The sequence below is a fragment of the Schistocerca serialis genome, chromosome 7, assembly GCF_023864345.2.
Source record: "Schistocerca serialis cubense isolate TAMUIC-IGC-003099 chromosome 7, iqSchSeri2.2, whole genome shotgun sequence".
NCBI lineage: Eukaryota > Metazoa > Arthropoda > Insecta > Orthoptera > Acrididae > Schistocerca > Schistocerca serialis.
The window spans coordinates 376,795,480-376,817,986 of record NC_064644.1 but is presented as its reverse complement, the minus strand read 5'-3'; the positions used below and the strand labels follow the sequence as shown (position 1 = coordinate 376,817,986).

At 40.3% G+C, this 22,507-nt stretch overlaps 1 protein-coding gene across 1 annotated transcript in view; it reads left to right on the top strand.

The window, feature by feature from the left end:
- LOC126413109 (myrosinase 1-like) overlaps positions 1-20,038 on the top strand; it is a 43,158-nt gene extending 23,120 nt beyond the window's left edge. Inside the window, exons 6-10 of the mRNA XM_050083001.1 lie at positions 67-161; positions 301-448; positions 10,514-10,629; positions 13,866-13,972; positions 19,912-20,038. Coding sequence (XP_049938958.1) covers positions 67-161; positions 301-448; positions 10,514-10,629; positions 13,866-13,972; positions 19,912-20,038 — 593 coding nt within the window. The remainder of the gene's footprint in view (positions 1-66; positions 162-300; positions 449-10,513; positions 10,630-13,865; positions 13,973-19,911) is intronic.
- The last annotated feature ends 2,469 nt before the right edge of the window (positions 20,039-22,507 follow it).

Sequence of the window (22,507 nt, the reverse complement as noted above, 5' to 3'; positions counted from 1 at the left end):
TGCACAATCATCTATAGTAACATGATCTGATCTTTATGTACGTGGTTGTTTTGATATACTTTGCAGGAAGTGTGGGAATTACACTTAATATGGACTGGCCTGAACCAGAGACTAACTCGACAGAGGATGCAGAAGCAGCGGAAAGAGCAAGACAGTTTGTGGTGGGTATTGGAGTTCTGTAACTTTTCTGTGTAATGTTAATTTCTTAGAGGGTGTAACGTATAATAATCACGTGACGTTAATGGTATTGTGCTACATTGATGATTGTGAGAAAACTAGGGTGTAAATGGTATATTGCAGATGGGTATATTCGCACACCCTATCTACAGTCAGGATGGGGATTACCCTGCTGTGGTGCGACAGCAGGTGGATGCCAATAGTGAGGCTGAGGGACGGCCCCGATCAAGGCTACCAACCTTCACACAGGAAGAGATCGAGTACATTAGGGGTGAGTAACCAAGCTCACAGCAGTAGAAGGACATTGGGGTTCAACAAGTGGGGGTGTAACGTTAGCCAGTACAGGCACTACATGAATGTGATATAAATAAATCATATGTTCGTCCATCTTAGATTCGTCAGTTCCAGCGATATTTTCTTAGTGAATCACGTCACAAGGAGAAAGTGGATGTTGAGTTTCGTCCGATTAGAAGTTCTTGGCATACATCTTGCTAGTATCGTCCTGCAATCTGTCAACCTCAAGGGCAAAAGCACAGGTGTTGGAGGCTACAAAGGTACTGATTGTAATGACCATATTTTTCCAATAATATCATTCTTCTTGGGATATTAAGAAAATCACATTATTTCTTTTTATTTTTCATGACAAAGCAATTTTATTTGCAGTCAACTTGATTGTGGAGAGTCAACTTTTGTCTCTGTAACCAGTTTCTGCACTAAGAGTGCACTTGTATGGCTGATGGCTTTGACATTGCCGGTCGTTTAAGAAGGATGAAATCCCGAGATGTAGGATTAACGTGAAGGGGGAGTATGAGGTTAGGATATCCAGGGAAGAAGTAAATGTTAAAACTGGTCTTAGCTGTTTAAAAATAGTGGTGAATATGACACTAAATAAAGTAATTTCAAAATAACTGACAATTTCTGACGCTCTTCGAGCATAAGTTTCAGTAGATGTCTGATAAATGAGTACTTAGAGTAAGAGCGAATACATTTTTTATTTCCCACTATAAATGTAGGACAAAGTTTAACGTTTCCTAGTACTCTCTTACAGGAGCACTGTGTAACATAAATGTGTGTAATTACCCTAAAATTCCTTCTGCTCGATGTGGACTCTTCCAGCGTTGTTTTCCTTAAAAAGTGGAAAACTTAACATCACACTATGCTCCATTTTGTCAGTGGCTAGCGAAATTATGCTTTGTCTCTTGTTGGGTACTGCTGTACTGTGCCACGGTGTACCTGGAGAGCAGACACACACCTGAAAACAAACGCAAAACTATTTTCACGACCTGACTTTTTTCAAAATGGTGATTAAAGCTTTATGATCACCCATTTGTGTGACGAAAGTACATACATCAAAAAAAGTTTTCCATCACCTCAGTTCCAAGAGTTCAGGAACCTGTTCTGGCTATTGGAAAAGAGATCAGTATAAACATCATTTCCGCCATTTTTATTGATCATGAAAACCACACATTGCATGTTGTACCAAATTAGAGCGAGACCTTCAGAGGTGGCGGTCCAGACTGCTGTATACAGGTACCTCTAATACCCAGTAGCACGTCCACTTGCATTGATGCATGCCTGTATTCGTCGTGGTATACTATCCACGAGTTCTTCAAGGCACTGTTGATCCAGATTGTCCCACAACTCAACGGTGACTCGGCGTATATCCCTTAGAGTGGTTAGTGGGTCACGTCGTCCATGAACAGCCCTTTTCGAGTTATCCTAAGCATGTTCGATAGGTTTCATGTCTGGAGAACATGCTGGCCACTCTAATGGAGCGATGTTATTATCCTGAAGGAAACAGTACAGAAAATGTGCACAAGGGGGCGCGAATTGTCGTCCATCAAAACGAGTGCCTCGTCAATATGCTGCCGATATGGTTGCACTGTCGGTCGGAGGATGGCATTCACGTATCGTACAGCCGTTACGGCGCCTTCCAAGACCACCAGCGGCGTACGTCGGCCCCATATAATGCCACCCCAAAACAGCAGGGAACGTCCACCTTGCTGCACTCGCTGGACAGTGTATCTAAGGCTTTCAGCCTGACCGGGTTGCCTACAAACACGTCTCCGACGATTGTGTGGTTGAAGGCATATGCGACACTCATCGGTGAAGAGAACGTGATGCCAATGCTAAGCGGTCCATTCGGCATGTTGTTGGGCCCATCTGTACCGCGCTGCATGATGTCGTGTTTGTCAGGGACGTCGGGAGTGAAGTTGCGCTTCATGTAGCCTATTGAGCACAGTTGTAACACTATGTCCTGTGGCTGCACGAGAAGCATTATTCAACATGGTGGCGCGGCTGTCAGGGTTCCTCCGAGTTATAATCCGTAGGCGGTGGTCATCCACTGCAGTAGTAGCCGTTGGGTGGCATGAGCGAGACATGCCATCGACAGTTCGTGTCTCTCTGCATCCCCTCCATGTCCGAACAACATCGCTTTGGTTCATTCCAGGAAGGCAAGATGGCCGCCGAGTAAGTGACGCCAGAAACCATTTCCAGAAAGTTAAGTGATTTAGACAGAAATATAATTTAGTTTAACGCTGACAACAAATTAAATACGTGCATTAGTGTATCGTTTAGTCTTGCCGTTAAAGGTTTGACTTTTATTTGCGTATTTTTTCAGAAAACACGAAAAGATCGTAACTTCGCGAAGTCGTGCTTAGGCTTAAATTTTGTAAACGTGTTTGTTTCTTGTTTCAAGGTAATTTAACTAGTTTCTCGGTAACAAATAAGTAAACTACCGTAAATAGCGTATAACTTCACTGTTTTAATACAGATTTAAGAAAAACAGCGTAACTTTATATCAGAAACTTGCCTATATACATTTGTTTATAGGCTTATTCTCGTAACGTTTTTGGAGAATCAAAGTTAAAGTATCTCATTTAATTGCCCTTTTTTCATTCCATCGAGTGAAATATATAATAAATAGCGTATACCTTCGTTGTTTTAATACATATCTCAGAAAACCAGCGGAATTTTAAATCAGAAACTTGCTTATATACATTTGTGAATAGGCTTAATTCTTGTAACGTCTTTTTTTGATTTTCGGTAATTTAATTGATTTATTCTAGCTAAAGTATTATTTTTTGCCATGAGTGAGAAGTGCCTGACTTGCCGTAGAATTGTTAGTTCCGGGGTTTGGTGTGATGGATGCAGTAGTTTTTTTCACTGGGGGGACTGCAGTGGCGTGGGTGTTGGAAAAGTGGATCAGGCTCATCAGTGGTTATGTAGGATTTGCAGCAGAGATAGGAAGATAGTGGAACAGGAGGGGAAAATTGCTGCCCTTCAGGCTGAGCTAGATCAGGCTAGGGAAGATCTGGACAGGTTAAGGAGGGAGAAGGGCAAAGAGAGGTGGGAAGTGGCAACAGGTAGCAGAAGGAACAGGCCTAGAACTAAGTCTGACTGTTTTGTGGTGAATGTCAAAAATAAGTTTGACCTGTTGCTTCAGTTAGAAACTGATGAGCCTCAAGCAGAGGTAGGTGTAGACAGGACACAACAAACTTTCAATAGGAAATTGAAAAAGAATGTAGGAAAGTCATCGAAAAGGAAGAAAGTTTTGTTGTTAGGCAGTTCTCATGCCAGAGGTGTAGGCCAACTTCTGCAGGAGGAATTAGGACCAGAATACCAGGTCACAAATTTTTTCAAACCAAGTGCTAGTCTGGATCAGGTGACAGAGGATTTAGGTTCACTCTGTAAAGGATTTATCAGGGAAGACACCGTGGTTATTGTGGGAGGGCCAGGGAACAGCATCGACAGAGATCCTGGGTACAGTATAGAGTGTGACCTGGTAAAGATTGCGTCGGCATCGAGACACACCAATGTTGAATTTGTATCTGTCCTGAGACGCCATGACCAGCCTCATTTGAACTCTTCTGTTGGGAGAGTTAATTTGGAGTTGGAACGGCTGCTTGTGTCGGGTGCGGGGGCTCATATTGGTGTGGTTCCTGTTGATTATCTCAGTAGGTGGGACTATACCAGGCACGGCCTACATCTCAACAGGAAAGGGAAGGGGAAACTGGCTGGGGTAATAGCAGGAAATTTAAGGGGGGGAGGCACTGCCATGAATGGTAAAATACCAGTGGTTACAGGTGTTGGAGCAGCACCTTTTTTAGGATAGGTAAGACAGAAAGATGTCAAGTTCTACGAGAGGTCAGGATTGAAACAAATCTTCAGTTTAGGAAAGAAATTCAACAGCACAATTCTAGCACATTGGATCACCAATCACAGCTATCAATTATAAATTTTCACCAATCACCAGAAATTTTATCTCCACCAAGTTGTATCTCAGTCCTAGGTAATTGCATTGATGAACTAAAGTCACCCAACCCAATTGACATTATCTGCCTCTCTGAACACCATGTGACCACTGGTATAGGAACTAGGCCTAAGCACAATGAGAAACTCAGACAGGAGAGTACTGCAAATGTTAGAATAAGGAAAGGTTCTCATAAAAGTATAATTAAAAATAATGTAAGTATATTTCATCAAAATATTGGGAGTTTAAAGAATAAAGTAGATGAGCTTCTGGTTTGTTTGGAAGATTTAGAAGCTGAGAATGAAATAGATATACTATGCCTGTCTGAGCATCACATTGTTACTAATATGGATAAGGTAAATGTAAGTGGTTATAAGCTCTCTGCACATGTAATGAGAGAAAATATGGAGAAAGGAGGAGTTGCCATATATGTCAAAAGTTATCATTGTGCAAAAAGTATAGAAACAAAAAAGTTTTGTGTAGAGAAACATATAGAAGCATGTGCCTGTGAGCTTAAATTAAATAAAGGCGCATTTATAATTGTAACTGTATATAGGTCCCCATCAGGAAATTTTCATCTATTTCTGAAAAATTTGGACTCCTTGTTGTGCTATCTGTCAGACAGGGGGAAGCAAATTATTATTTGTGGGGACTTCAATGTAGATTCTCTGAAAGAGGGTAATAGGAAAAATGACCTTGAAGTATTACTCAGTTCTTTCAATTAGACACCCGTTATTGATTTTCCTACTCGGGTGGTAAAGGATAGCAGCTCACTGATAGATAACTTCTTTATAGACCAAGATAAGTTTAAGCAGATAAATGCTCAGCCTGTTGAGAATGGTCTTTCCGATCATGGTGCACAGCTAGTTACAATATATGACATAGCTCCATTCAGCAATACTAAACAGTCCTCCAAAGTAGTACGTTCAGTCAACAATTTAACAATTGCAAATTTCAGGGAAAGCCTACAGCAGTTAGACTGGGATGAGGTGTACCGTGAACCTGATGCCAATTTGAAATATAATTTATTTCATGACATTTTTGTAAATGCATTTGAAAACTGCTTCCCCAAGAAAATAGTTAAATATACTCATAAGAAACCTTGTAACAAACCATGGATTCCTAAGGGTATAAAAATATCTTGTAACCGGAAAAGGGAAATGTATCTGACAGCAAGAAAGAGTAGTGACCCAGAAACTATCAAAAATTATAAAAACTACTGTGTTATATTAAGAAAAGTTATTCAAAAATCCAGGAATATGTGTATCATGTCTGAAATCAGCAACTCTGATAATAAAATTAAAACAATTTGGAATATTATTAAAAGAGAAACAGGTCAACCAAGAGCAGAGGAAGACAGTATTACCATCAAATTGAATGAAAACTTTACGAACAAAAAGTCAGAAGTTGAAAATATTTTTAGTAATCATTTTCTAAATGTTGTGGATATAGTAGGATCCAGGTGTTCATTAGAAGATGCTAGGCTGTTAATGGAAGAGGCCATACCTATGCAATTTGATACAATTGAAATCTCACCCACTTCTCCCTCTGAAATTAGGAAAATAATAAACTTGCTTAAAAGCAAAAACTCACATGGAATTGATGGAATTTCCAGCAAAATACTAAAAGCTTGTTCTCAACAGATAAGTAAGATTCTCAGCCACCTGTGTAATAGCTCTCTGGAACAGGGCATTTTCCCTGATAGACTGAAATATGCTATTGTTATACCTTTGCATAAAAAGGGGGATAGATCTGATGTCAACAATTACCGTCCAATCTCCCTTCTAACAGCTTTAACCAAAATTTTCGAGAAAGTAATGTATTCAAGAGTAGCTTCACATATCTGTAAAAATGAAGTACTAACAAAATGTCAGTTTGGTTTCCAGAAAGGTTTTTCAACAGAAAATGCCATATATGCTTTCACCAGTCAAATTTTGAATGATCTGAATAACCGAACACCACCCATTGGGATTTTTTGTGATCTCTCAAAGGCTTTTGATTGTGTAAATCATGAAATTCTGCTAGACAAGCTCAAGTATTGTGGCATGAGTGGGACAGTGCACAAATGGTTTAATTCGTACCTAACTGGAAGAGTGCAGAAAGTTGAAATAAGTAGTTCTCGTAACATGCAAAAATCAGCACATTCCTCAAACTGGGGGACTATCAAGAATGGGGTTCCACAAGGGTCAGTCTTGGGTCCTTTGTTGTTCTTATTATATATTAATGACTTGCCATTCTATATTCATGAAGAGGCAAAGTTAGTTCTCTTCGCTGATGATACAAATATAGTAATCACACCTGAGAAACAAGAATTAACTGATGAAATTGCCAATACTGTCTTTCAGAAAATTACTAAGTGGTTCCTTGTAAACGGACTCTCTCTGAATTTTGATAAGACACAGTACATACAGTTCTGTACAGTGAATGGTATGACGCCATTAATAAATATAGACCTTAATCAGAAGCATATAGCTAAGGTAGAATATTCCAAATTTTTAGGTATGTCCATTGATGAGAGATTAAATTGGAAGAAACACATTGATGATCTGCTGAAACGTTTGAGTTCAGCTACTTATGCAATAAGGGTCATTGCAAATTTTGGTGATAAACATCTTAGTAAATTAGCTTACTACGCCTATTTTCACTCATTGCTTTCATATGGCATACTATTTTGGGGTAATTCATCACTGAGGAATAAAGTATTTATTGCACAAAAGCGTGTAATCAGAATAATAGCTGGAGTCCACCCAAGATCTTCCTGCAGACATTTATTTAAGGATCTAGGAATATTCACAGTAGCTTCTCAGTATATATACTCTCTTATAAAATTTGTTATTAACAACCAAACCCAATTCAAAAGTAATAGCAGTGTGCATAACTACAATACTAGGAGAAAGGACGATCTTCACTATTCAAGATTAAATCTAACTTTGGCACAGAAAGGGGTGAATTATACTGGCACTAAAGTCTTTGGTCACTTACCAAATAGTATCAAAAGTCTGACAGATAACCAACAAGTATTTAAGAAGAAATTAAAAGAATTTCTGAATGACAACTCCTTCTACTCCATAGAGGAATTTTTAGATATAAATTAAGGAAAAAAAGAAAAATAAACAAAAATATTAAAAAAAATAAAAATAAAATAAAAATAAAAATAAAAAATAAAGAAAAATAAAAAAACACAAAAAAATAATGTTGTTATATTAACTTAAGTATGTTGTTAAATTAACCTAATTATGTCATGCATTGGAAAATTCGACTCGTTCCACATCATTACGAAATATCGTATTCATGATCCATGGAACTAGTATTAATCTAATCTAATCTAATCTAATCCGAGACGCCTGGGCACTTCCCTTGTTGTGAGTCCTTCCTGCCACAAAGAAACAAGGCGGACGCTGTCGAATCGCGGCATTGACTGTCTAGGCATGGTTGAACTACAGACTACACGAGTCGTGCACCTCCTTCCTGGTGTAATGACTGGAACTGATCGGTTGTCGGACCACCCCCCGTCTAATACGCGCTGCTTGTGCATGGTTGTTTATATCCTTTTGCGGGTTTAGTGACGTCTCTGAACAGTCAAAGGGACTGTGTCTGTGATACAATATCCACAGTCAACGTCTGTCTTCAGGATTTCTGGGAACTGGGGTGATGCAAAACTTTTTTTGGTGTGTGCATTGTGCCACACCATTTGAAATCTTCCGTGTTACTTTCGCCTACGCAGCCAAGAATGCAAGACAAGGAGTACATGTAACGATTGTCATTGTTAAAAGAACATTAACTGTTCAAGTGGATGAAGACACCGGAATCAATATTGTAAGTTACACTTTAACAGGAAATTGTGCACTGTGTAACAGGTAATGCGGGAAGAGCAGCTTCGCCCTTTCAATTACAGAAAGCGCCGTGTTTTACCCTCGTGAATTCGGATGTCTCTAAGACTGATTTACATTGAACAGGTGGGCAAGTATAGTCAGTGACTGGTTGACAGGTCAGTATCAGCCTCCTTTCCGATTAACTGTAGCTGCGTACACTGAATGTCTGCGAGACTTACTACTTCATACTACTTTTTTAGTATTTGGTGACATATACCATTTAAACTGCGTTCCGTATGCCCTTGTGTACCATCCTTGAACGTATGCATCATTGCCATCAATGGGGGAACCAATACAGAACATTTTCACAGCACTGTGGAAGCAGCCGTACAAAAGTGTTTTGAGGGGCTATATAGTCGCGGTACACGATGTGGTACTCACGTTAGCATGTGAGTGGCGACGATGAAATTAAGTGAAGGTGGTATTAAAAGTGCTTGTTTTCCACAAGTGGTAGTAGATTCAAATCAAACATATTTTATACTGGCATGACGATAATCTGAAGAGGAAACAAGACCTACTGCATCGTTGTTCCGAGAAAATGAAGTGAACTATGTGCGAAGTCTGGATTTTGCAAAGCCTCGACCAAAACTCCTTTAGAATGAACTATTGTATTCATTGTGCTGCACGTTTGCTTGCTTACATCCCCACAACAACTTTCCACTTTTCGCAATGAGTAACGGAAACAAATTCCACAGTCAGTGCATTCGAACATAAAATTGGAAATTTGTGGGAAGGTCTTACGGGACCAAAGTGCAGAGGTCATCGGTCCCTAAGCCTACGAACTACTAAATTTAACCTAACTAACTTACACTATCGACAACACACACACCCATGCCCGAGGGAGGACTCGAGCCTCCGACGGGGGTAGCCGCACGGACTGTGACAATGCGCCCAAGACCACGGGTACCCCGCGCGTCTTTCGAACGTAGTTGAAAGTATAGCTGAGCAGCGCGATACCTTACACACAACTTCAGCCTTCAGAAGTAATGGAAGTTGCTGTAAAGAAACTACAGTGATGTAAAATTCCTAAAAGATTCCGGGTAACATTGATCATCACTGATTTATTTTAGCTGTTGTTTAGAACAACAAATACTGAAAAAAATATTTGGACCCAAAATCGAAGATGGCATACGGATGCGCAACAGCTCACATGAAACCACTTGAGTGAGAGGTCACAAAAGGTCAATGATATTTACGGCATTCGACTCCCCACATACTGTCTACCATACTACAACCACTGGCTGCAGTGCCGACTGGGGGCGGGAGTGGAGGTATCCAATGGTGAGCACAGCATAAGGCTATGGAGTATAGTTGAAATTAGTCGGCCGGCCGGAGTGGCCGAGTGGTTCTAGGCGCTACAGTCTGGAGCTGCGCGACCGCTACGGTCGCAGGTTTGAATCCTGCCTCGGGCATGGATGTGTGTGATGTCCTTAGGTTAGTTAGGTTTAAGTAGTTCTAAGTTGCGCGGGACTGATGACCTCCGAAGTTAAGTCCGATAGTGCTCAGAGCCATTTGATTTATTTTGTACGTCGTGATATTCGATCTTCTTGTAACACATAACGACTGACAGTTGCAACATAGGTGTTCTGTACCATTTCATGCATGTTGTTCATCAAGCGTTTATTCTAATATAGGAAATGGTTCATATATGCTAGAGCCGAATGACACATTTGGATTTTTGCTAGTTTTTTTTTAATTGGTAGTTTTCAATATTTTGATCGTACACTCTTTTAAAAACATGGAAAATGCAAATATTCTCTGTAACTATGTCTGTTTTCTAAACCCATTGGTTATAGGTGGAGAGAAGTATTCGCTAATCTAATATATGTTAATGATACAAAAGGTGTATTACACGATTTCAGTGGTTAAATATAAGTCATTGGTGACGAAACTGTGAACCAGACAAGACCTGTACTCAGATAGGAGCCTTCAGCGCGAAGTGAACTACCATTTGCAGTCTTCGAGTCTACCTAAGGGACCGACTGAAAAATTAAAATCGGCACTGGTTACTTCCTGATGTATCTGTCTTCATAATACATACCCACGGAAATGATTATTCGTATTCAGTTTTCACAGAATTGTCGTTAGACAATGGAAACATCCGTTACTTGAGTGAGTCTCAAAGAAAACCTTACAAATTTGTTTGTAAGGCTGGACCTTTCGTCTCGGTTTATCAGTTAACTGAAATCAGGTGAAACATACTTTGTTGCAGGTTCGGCAGACTTCTTTGGGATGAATCACTACAACACGACTTTCGTGACGCCAGGTCTCACAGGCGAATCACCCTCCAAAACACGGGACACCGCTGTAATTACATCGGATCCTGTGGTAAGCTGAAAGTACTGTTTGTACAAAGGTGCAAGGGACTACAATGCATTAGTGAAAAAATATCTGACGGCACCAAAGGGTTCACAAATTGGCGATCTCAAAGACAAGAAAATGGTGACAGCGCATTTGCTAATTCTAACGCCTCCAGCCAGCCAGGGCATGAAGTTTTTGCTTTGAAACATTGCATGTCGTGGATTGTAAAGTGGAAGAGAAAATGTCTCAATGCCGGATGCTGCAGTTTAATTCTCAATAATCAAAAGCTATTTTTTCAGTAGAAAGTATTCTCTGTTTCGGTACAGACTTTCATATCTTGGTTTCATCGAGAATTTCTTTCCGAACATACTATAATAAACGGTACGCAGCACGTGATATAGAGTCAGTCTCAACATTGTTTGATTGTTTTGTGAATCTGTGCAGTATGTAAAAAGTTAATTGCAGTTAGCAGTTTTCAAGCTTTTGGGAACAATTAAATTATTGTTTTTGTTACTATTATTATTATTATTATTATTATTATCTGAAAGATAGATTGCAAGACTTTTTAGGTTTGTATGTGTCATCCTTGTTCAGTATGTACGTTCCACAAATGATTTATTTGACAATAAATTCATTTGTTAACTTGATTAAGAAAATATATATTTATTAGTTGTCTTTCTCCTTCCTCGTCTTCTTTTCCATGGAGTCGCAGTTTTACAAGTTATGTATATTAATACCGACTTTTACGATTGTAATGAATGTCTTATTTCGACTAAACATGACCTATTGCAGCCGCAAAAGATGGTACTAACGTACTTTATTTATAAACGTGTAAGTAATGACCGCCGATTCACACACAGAGATGAATTAAACTGGGCATATACGTAGCTTCATGATGTTCTCAGAAGAGGCGGTGAGCTACAGTCGTTTTAGCATTAACGAATACGCTAGAAAGAATTAAGACTATCCCACATATAAAATAGACTCATAACAGAGAACTAAAAACTCAAAAGACGAGGAATAATTAGCATTACTGAAAGTTAAAAAAGTATTCACGTACTGTTGTTATGTAAATAAAGTATATTTTAAAACATCTATGTTTGGGCAGTGGCGAATGATCCCATTTTTTTCGTAAATCGATCGAGTTGAGCGGTCTCTGATATTCCACCCCTTGATTTACTCACACTTAATAATCTATCCAGATACAAGCCGATGTAAAGAACTGTTTATAAATCAGTACAATGTTTAAAAAAGTAAATAATTAACGAATTAGTTGAGGAAGCTATTCACTAAATTGAAGCACATGTGTAGGAAGGTTTTAAATACGAGAATATACGTTATTTTGTAATAATATATTCAGTGTCTGCATATTAATATTAATTATTTTTGTTCAATATTTCGTAAATATCTCGTAAATCTGAAAGAATGTTAGACTAAATTACTAAATTGGAAACAAACTATTTTACTAGCAATTTTTGTCACTATACAATAAATTCCACTGTACAATGTGTTATATCTAAAAGAATTATTTGAATATAGTAATTTTAACACGTAATTTGGCGCCAACCTCATTTTACAACCTACACTAATGTTTTCAGAAGCAGTATATCCTACGCACTCAATGAAACTGACAACTACGACAATGGAACGTTCAGTTCCAGTGGGCGTTAACTGTCTAGAAGTACAGTCTCACACAAATAAAAAGAGTCAGACAGCATATGTAAAAGAGCTAGTACCATATGAAAATAACTAGAAGATAGCAACAACTGTAGCTAATGAACTGAATAAAAATACAACAAATAACTCTGGAATAATGTAATATTATTATTTAGTTATTTAGTAACGCTTGTATAAAAGAGAGATGCAAGTATAATAACAAAAAATTATAATCAATAAATGTAATACGAAACCTGGCAATATTGCAATCTGACGTACTATTATGGAAATTATAAATACACAAAAATAACGATTTTTGTCAACAAGAGGAAAGACGATAGTCGTGTTGCTGCCAAGTTACGATAGCCTCTTAGATGGGTGTTAGCTCGACAAGCCAGCAACAATAATGTCTGTACCCTTCTTCCGGTTAAATTATTTGTTACGTACTCCACTGAGCGAGGGCGGTGGATGGAAATGGGAAAGAGCGAAACTTATAGGAAGGTTAACTGGAACGACCAATAATAGTGTCGCATTGATAGTCACAGAAACAGTTTCAGTTTCTGAGGTTGCTAACACACGCGCGTACAGTAGCGCTCATACTGGAAGTAGGCGTCTCGAATGCTGGTTGAAGAAACCATTATCTGAGCCAGTATTTGGCTACTATGAAGAAGAGAAGTGATGGTGTAAATTCCTGATCAGCAGTCATTGCGCCACTGTGGTGGATTATATTCCAACTCACTCCGCAGTGCCTCTTGGAGTGAGGGAATGTCACATTGCTAACGGTAACCCGTCCGTCGGATGGGGAAGTTACGTTCGAGAGCCACATGTTTGTTTTGGAGACAAGCAGTGAACGCTGACATCGTGTTTCAGCTTGACCTTTAGTTTTATCCGGAACAACCTACACTACGAAACAACTCATCGCTGTCGTGCCCAGGATGCTTGATACATCACAACAGGCCAGGAGAAGGCAACGACAGATCATCTGCACCAGTGACTTATTCAGGACGTTAATATGGGATTCTCGGCTCTACTCCCAAACCTCATTACCTTAGTAGAGGACTAACATTGACTTGACATATCCATGTGCACATACGTTCGATACAGTATGGATATAGGAGGAATTGAGAAAAGAAAGGTGTTGCAATTACTACATTGTATTAATACTTTTAGGAAAGTGCCAAGAATTACTTCGATTTTAAAATGTGGAAAGATTTTGGGGTTATTTTCTGTTCAAATAGAGGACTGGAATAATAGGATGGGCACAACATAGCCATATGACATGGTAACTTGTGCGGAAATAAAACTTCCAACAAACTGTATATTATATCTGAGCATCCATCTTCAATAAACAGCTGGAGATAAGAATAATTTCTGTAATAAGTATCTTAACTTTCAGCGCCTTTCTTGGGGACTGCGGAAGCAGCTTAACTGGGTGGCCAATCAATATCCAGGATATCCAATCATTATAACAGAGAACGGTCTCTCGAATTCTGGAGGACGGAATGATACTGACCGCATCGAATACTATGTTGTAAGTAGTAATTTCCACACAGTTATAGTAACCATTTCATTACCTGCAACGTGCTTTATTGGTGTATCATTTCTAGGAATACCTCGGAGCTTTGCTAGAGGCGATATACACTGACGGTGTTCCGGTTATCGGATACACTGCGTGGAGTCTCATAGACACTCTCGAATGGGGCTTTGGATTCACGTGAGTTATTGTAATACTATGGTGTGATAATTAAAATAATACTGATAAATCACGAATATATTTACTTATCAATAATCACTACGTAACTGTGTGAGCTTATTAAAACTTACTGTCAAGCTGATTATTCCAAAATTTTATACTAGGCTTCGCTTCGTTAATGGGAGTTGACAAGGCCTGCAAACAGAGAGAGAGAGAAACAGACACACAGACAGAGAGGAAAGAGAACAGCGGTAACATCTGCTCAGCAGGGTGGTTTAAAGGGCCAAGAGTTGGTTCATTGACTAACTTGACTAACTTACCAATCGAAGTACTTTGCCCGCCTCTACAAAGCGAATCAAATATCTCTAGCACTCCAAATAAAAACATTTTGAGTGCTAGAAAGAGTTATTGCAAAACAATAAAACAACTATACAAATGACGGTTCGCCGATCTATTCAGTGACCCTCCTCTGGCAAGCAGTTTATTCCCCTTGAAGTGGACCGCTACAATGACGTCCGAAACGTTGGTTGTGTAACTTTTTTAATGTTTCACCGTGGGACTACCTAATACACAAATAGATTTCATTCAATCTTCCCACGGCCTTTGAAGCATACGAAATTATTTCTCTGGCACTGTACAGAAAGAAACTCGATGAATGAGCAACTAGGATGTATATCACACCTAATCGATTACAAGACTTCATCAGCGTCTTTTTTTCCAAATGAACGTGTTGCAGTCATTTCTTATATATTCCTATTCTGTACCAATCATAACATCTCATAATCTGAAAAATACTGAAGCCTTTCTGCGTGGAATGGACTTGACAAGTGGTTGCTAAGTTCCTGGATGTATGTAGACCGGATGATTACACACACGAAATGCATTTCCCGTTCATTACGGTCCGGTTTTTTGCGGCCGCGGAGGTGACACCAGATAGCGTCCCAGATGTGTTCCATCAGGTTATATGAGTCGAATTTGTGATCCAAGTCATTAACGTCAGTTCACCATCACACTTCTAAAATCACTGCAGCTTGATTCTGGCCTTTTGACATGGGCACTCGTCTTGCTGGAAGAGGCCATCGTCAGAGGAGACTTCAGGCATCAAGAAATACAGGTGGTCTTCAGTGATGTTCAGGTCGTCCACTTCTGTCATGGTGCTTTCGGTCGCTACCACAGGTTCCTTGAAAGCCTATATGATTATACCCCCTATCATAATAGAGCAACCACTGTCCTGCATATGACGTGGTGGATGTCTCGATGAGCTGTTCCCTTGCAAGGCGTTGTAGCCACATATGACCATCGACATGGTGTAACACGAAAAGTCATGCATCCGGCTAGGTGCCACGTTCATAATCAGGCACGGTTCAATCTCGATGTTTCTGTATCCACTACAGTCGTAATTGACGATGAGTGGCTGAACATGGAAACATGTTTCTGTCGTCTGTTCAGCCCCATGTTCAACAAAGCGCGCTGAACGATGTTCTTAAAAATACTCCTTCTCGGACTGGCAGTATCCTACGTTACAGACTGCCACCTTTAGTGGCTTACAGAGGAGCGTTTTCTCTACGCTGTAGAGTCATTGGCGTCCAACACCTTGTCGAGAGCTCGTGGTTTCACACTCATTCAGCAATCTTCAATAAATGATCGTTATAGTACTAATCGAATAGGTGCCCAGATATTCGTTCGCAGCTTCAGGATCCTATGTCAAAGCTGTTTATGTCAGCGAATTTCCCCGTTTGCATTATGTGTCGTTTCTGGAACGACTCCACATTTATACTCGCAGAGGGCAGTGGGAGTATCGTTTCGGCCCATCTGCGAGTAATCAGATTTTGACTATCTTATTCTCCTCCAGTTTCTCCTCCCTCAGTTACGAAACTGACTACTTCTGATTTCCGTCGATTGCCGTAGATTCCAGTAGCTTCCTTAACGCGACTTAATCTAGTGCCGGGATGGTTACTTTCAGAAGGCCACGACCAGTTTCCTTCCCAAACTTCCACAGTCGCAGCTTGTTCTCCGTTTGTAATGACGTAGTCATCAATGTAACTTTGAATAATTATCCTCCTTTTTACCAACTATGTGCGATTTATGTTCAACTCATACACTGTTTACTGAAGGCGAGATATTGTACAGTATATCCACTGAATAACACTACTTTTGAAATACCTGAATTTTCTTATTTTTTGGTACTACTACCGTTTAGCTTTCATTTCCTGCCAAAACCATGCGTTCACGGACTCTTTCCCTACATTCTATATCCACGTTTGACTACGACTGTTCACTTTTGGTAAAAATAGCTTCAATCAGTGGTGTCAGGATACTCTTTGTCTATATTGAGCCGTCTGCAGTACGAGATCTGGTTTCGCTGATCCATGGATAGCGTTCATTACATCTACTATCTTTCATCAGTTGCAATATTTTAATCACGAAAGCTAAGCGTGTCCTCTCTACCATTTTTACTGCTGCTCACCAAAAAATAATACAGGCTAAGAAACTGAATTTCCTTGCCCTTTGATGTTCGATTTTTCTTTTCCACTTTCTTATATGCTAGTTTGACATAGGAAAGTGGATATTAACGGAAAGAATGTATTACACATGTAGAATTAGACTTGTGAATTCTTAAAATTAGACTTGTGAATTCTTAAAATTAGAAAGCAATAGCATTTGTATTATTAGAGCAGCGCCCCCGAACAAGTGTCGTACTAAATCATCCGACCACTCTCATCATGTGCCGCAACACCACTTTTGCCTCACAAAAACACTGGTAATTATCGATGTTAGAGAAATTCAACTACTGTATGTCTTAAATGCTTCTTCCATTTACGCTAAGAGGTTATTTCCGTGACTGTCGTCGTTTTATTAGACCCAAAAATCTACGTCATTATCCTAGTATCTGGATCAATACGTTCGTCGTACGTCCCACATTGATTTCTACGGTTATTTCGCACTGTCTCGGTTGCTTGTTATGCCTGACAGCTCTACGCTAACGTCACTGCTCTCTGTCGTTAAGTGTAGGCCCTCGTCCACTGCATTGTCCATAGTGAGAGGTAAAGCTTCATATTTAGTGTTCTGGGCACACTCTTGACACAGTAAATCTCGGAATGTCGAATTCCCTGACAATTTCCTAAATGGAATGTCCTAAGCGACTAGCTCCTACTACAATTCCGCGTCCAAAGTCTGATAAATCCCGTCGTATGGCTGTCGGAAGCCTTTTCACATGAATCGCCTGAGTACAAGTGACAACTCCTCCAATGCACTGTTCTTTTATACCTTGAGTACGCTACAGTACCGCCATCTGAAAACAGAGTGTTCGGAATTCCCGTTACAAACTTCTAGGACTTATAAAAGGGAATGAGAGCATAATAATTTGAGTAGGATCCCATGTACGGAAAAGTGCCGTTTCGTGCAACAGCAGTTTGAAAACATGCAACAACGTAGTCATGGTATTGTTTGGTTACGCCGGATCGGCGGATGTTATCTGACGTCTGTCCTATATCTCTGACCTGGTTCGAGCCTCGTTCAAGTGTCTGTGTTAGATCAACATCCCAGAGCATACGTTTGCGGAATACACCGACATGATCCTTCTGAATGGTCAAGCTCACGGCAGTTGAAGAGCTGCTTGCCTTCTTTATCAGGATCGTTTTCTAAAACGTACGACTCCATCGCACATCCTTTTCGCCCTAATTAAGCAGGAGATAGAGGGTACCTTCACCGTCAGCAGGCGTGACTGTGGTGCTCCAAGAAGACGCCGCACAACCTAACTGGAAGAATCTACTCGTATAATACATCACGTTGAAGAGAACACGTCAGCAAGTGCACGAGCAGTTTATTTGGCTATTAATGAGTGGAACTGTAAAAAAAAGTGATGTACTGGGTCACGTTTAATCAGTTAATTATGAATGTCGTCATATTAGAAACATGTTTTGAAAACGTTATAGCACAGAAACGGTACGTTTACGGACATTAGTTTTAGTAGAAAATGTTATCTATTAACTCCCCTCTACAAGTTCTAGAAGTGTCTAAAGGGAAATTCCAAACTCTCTATGTATGCAAATTGCTATCCCATGACAATAGTCACCTCATTGTACATGTTAAGTTTGTGATAGCATCAGTGGTTAGACTAATTCTGTCCACTTAACTCCAAATCCACGCAACCAAGACATTACATTCAGACGAATTTCCATATATACTTTGCGTGGCAATCTGGGATTCTGTGTGAAGAAATATGGGCTGATGGTAAACAAAACGGCCAAACTGCAGGACGGATTCTTGACTTGAAACAAAGAAAAAAAGGTCATATGAACATGTGTCCGCAAATGCATCGTCGCCATAGCGAATGGCGCTGAGGAATGAAAGATCCCATGCATGCTCCTTGTGTATTGCAGGCTATGTGTTTGATGCTGCCTACTGTAAGCAGCCGCATGGTCCTATATTAGCTACAGGAACAAGCCGAGATTGTGTATGTGTACGGCCAAGTAGGTGAAAACGGTCGAGATGGAGCACGGCTATACCAAAACAAGTACCCTCACACATACCAAACTCATCACACAACATTTCAAGCTCTTTTTAGGCTTTTGTGTGATCACGGGTCATTTCAGACAGATGAACGTTCAGGGAGATGGAGGACTGTGCATACACCAGATTTGAAGGACCTGATGATACATGGTATTGACACGAACCCTAGTACAAACTCCAGGCGTATGTCTAGCCAACGTTGTGTAAGCCAAAGTAAGATTATGTGTAACTTGCGTGACAACTGCTAATATCCCTATCATATGCAACGAGTGCAGGGATTACCATCAGCAGATTTCGCTCAATGGGAAGGATTTTATCGATTTTTTTCGTACGAGGCCATCGCAATTATGGGATTTCTGTCATTAGTCCTCTTCACCGACGAAGCAACCTCATCGGAACTGGCATCATCAGTCTGTGTAACCGTCATCTAACGGCTACAGAAAATTCTCGGGGAATGCTTGAGGCATCTCATCAGCAACAGATCAGCATCAGTGTGTGGGCAGGGATCCTTGGCGACCACATACTTGGACCGGTTGTTATTCCACGACGCCTCGACGAAGGAACGTATAAGGACTTCCTGCGGATTGCTCTGCCTGGGCTTGATAATGTGCCTTTGGCAATATGGTAGGTTATATAGTTTCTACATGACATGACCACCCCAATTCGCCGACACATTAACCACACTTTCCCCAGGCGTTGTATCGAACGTGAAGGCCCTGTAGGACGGCCTGCTACATCACCAGACTTAAACTCCCTGGATTTTTACCTCTGTGTGTATTTGAAAGGCATTGTGAATGCTGAATCAGTTTCTGATGTGCAGACCCTTCAACAGCATGTTTGTGTCGCCTGTGACGGTATTCGGAGAGACACTGGAACGTGCGAAACAGTGCGGCAGTCCATGATGCAACATGTGAACGCGTGGATTGCATGACACGGAGGCACCTTTGAACATCTGTCAGCACGTGGATGCGATGCTGCTCTATACTGTGTTTCGGGACGATTTGTTGTTGCATGGATACCGTACGTTGACAGACACATGTTCATGGGATCTTTTTTTCTCCATTTCCATTCAGGAAACGGTTCCTGCAGTCTGTCGACTTATCCTATATATACTAGTGGAAATCCGTTCAGTAATCTACCTGTATTGGTGAGGTAAGGCATTTGACATCCATAAGTTGATTAAATGAATCTTAATCTGTCGTTACTAGCTACTTCTGTATAATGGCTAAATATGTGGATTACCAAAAAGTAAACCCAAGGATGACACAAAATCGAATTATATTCGCAGTTACTGTCTAGCTCAGAATAGCATAACCACTTGTAGTAACTGCACCTCTGTCATATGGTAATTTTCTCATCCTACACAAGTGATAGTCTCATTTTTTTACTTAAGTGTCGCTGTATCATCTGATTTGAATGAATAAACTCTTCCATGTTTCTCCATACAGGGTTACGTACGGGCTGTGCGAGGTGGACAGAAGCAGTCCAAACATGACGAGGACACCCAAGGAGTCGGCTGCCTTCATGTCAGAAGTGTTCCGCACCAAGCAGCTGCCCAGCCAGTACTACCTGTAGGCGGTTGCGCGGTCACCACACCAGCCATATAGTAGTACGTCAACGTAGTGTTTAGTGAAATCAGTTACCAATCACAATGCAGTTACATGTAGCAATGGATGTGAATGTGGATACGTCGACATGCCTCCTATGTAAACAAGTTTCTAACAATAAACGTTGTACTTTGATATCTTCGTTCTCTTAACTTCAGACGGTACAGAAGCAAGTAGTGCTCTCACAGTCTCACTTGAAGCACAAAATAAGAAAAATGGGTGTTAATATCATACTGGTACAAGACTGGTGATATGAACAATATCCAAACACATATTATAGTCTGCACAATGTATTTTACAAAAATTGAAATATATACGAAAATGTAGGCAATTTCTTTTTTAAAGAGAAAAGTGAAAGGAGGAATAGTTGGAGACCGGGGAGGACGGTTGCAGCTGTTGTTCATCATAGCAGTCGATAGGTTCATCAGAACTTTGGAGAGTGATATACCTGGAATAAATACGGGAACAAAAGATAAACGAATCAACACTAAGTGCATTGCTCTTGCTGAAGACCTAGCAATTATTACCCCGACTTCCGAGGATGCCACCCACGCCACCAAGAACCTTCATAAGACCGCCATCGAGCACAGCATCTATATCCCTTACAAAAATACGCAATACACAGACTCCAAAAGCACAAACTTGGTATCACTTGCAACCAAGTATAACAATATCACACAATCAAAAAAGACTTGAAATACCTAGGTGAACTTACTTCAAACACTAAAAGAAAAGATTAGCTAACAAACGGCTTGCAGAAAAACTGCTTCCAATCAAAACAATTATCAGGAATATGTACAACAAGAAATCATTCTCTATCTAAGCCAAACTTTTCGCCACTACAACACAGTCGTCGTTAATGGAGCACTCACGCCAACAAAGACTTTATTATGAACTACCAACGTCTAAGACATCGGGTAAATAGAAAGACAAATATTGAGAGAAATATTTGGGCGCACAATTCAAGATCGTTTCCGGATGCATAACAGCTCATAAGAAACCCCCTTGACTGCAAGGTCGCAAAAGTTCCGTGATGTTTAAGGCATTCGACACCCCACATACTGTGTACCATGGAACAACAATATATGCTACTAATGGCAACAGATAGCGGGACTGGTTGTACCTAATGGTGATCACAGAATTTGGTTATGGAGCGTAGTTGTACTGCTTAGTTGACGAATAATTCACAACGGTGATACAGTGCTAGTGGTGTTGATACAAACGGAGCAATTGAAACGAAATACAATGCAATTATTTAAAGATATCTACGACAGGTGGAAAAGTTGCCACTGCGTCATAAAGCAACTCAATGAATGTTACATAGTGAGAAAGAAGTGGGAGACGAAATAATAGTGTTTCTGAAAAATGTGTCAGTGAAATGTTTGGCGTCCGCAGCTCGTGGTCGTGCGGTAGCGTTCTCGCTTCCCGCGCCCGGGTTCCCGGGTTCGATTCCCGGCGGGGTCAGGGATTTTCTCTGCCTCGTGATGACTGGGTGTTGTGTGATGTCCTTATGTTAGTTAGGTTTAAGTAGGTCTAAGTTCTAGGGGACTGATGATCATAGATGTTAAGTCCCATAGTGCTCAGAGCCATTTGAAACGTTTTGTATCGTATAGGCTCGACAGTGCATACAGTGTACATGAAGAGTACAATGATGATGACACTTGCTTTCCAAGTGAAGGTGACATTGTAACAACAACGACGCTGTACTATTGTACATATAAGTAAATTTTTTTCCATCTGATTTTTCGATAAATTAGTGTAATTGATGTTCTGATTTCATTTCTTTTTTGTTTCATGTCATTGTGTTAAGAAAACTGTAAACAATTTTCAATTTGAATATTAATATTTATGTCAAATGTCAAGCAATATTGTAATAGAATTGAAATGTAACAAATGTTGAGACTGTTGTAAGATGTTTAAAATTGTAATTGTGCGTCTGGTCCATACGTAGGCAATGTGCTAGGATATGTAGAATGCAAAACCTCGGGTGAATACCCTGTCTGTAAGGGAGCGGTAAAAGGTGGATGGCAGGCGAGCGCGGGAAAATGCACACGGGCATTGTACGGCACAACGGGCTCAGCAGTAGTAGTTGGAGTTTGGCATTGGTCTGAGCAACACCTTCTGGAGCGAGGAGGCTCTCCTGGAAGACGAAGTTGCACTGAGCCTCGGGTATGCTGTTCCAACGCCCACACAGCATGGCAAAATTCCATAGGCGCTAAATGGAAAAGTATTGCGACGCTAAAAAGAATTAAAGTGCCGATACGTCAAGAGCCATAGCTGTGGTTGTATGTGTGCTCTGTGCCTCGCCATCTCGCCGCCCGCCAACCGCCGCATCGATACAAACAGGTTGAAACTTATAGTACTGTATTCGTATGGACCATAGAGTGAACTGTTCAATAATAACCTAAATTTTACCAGAACTTTCCCATCATTTAAC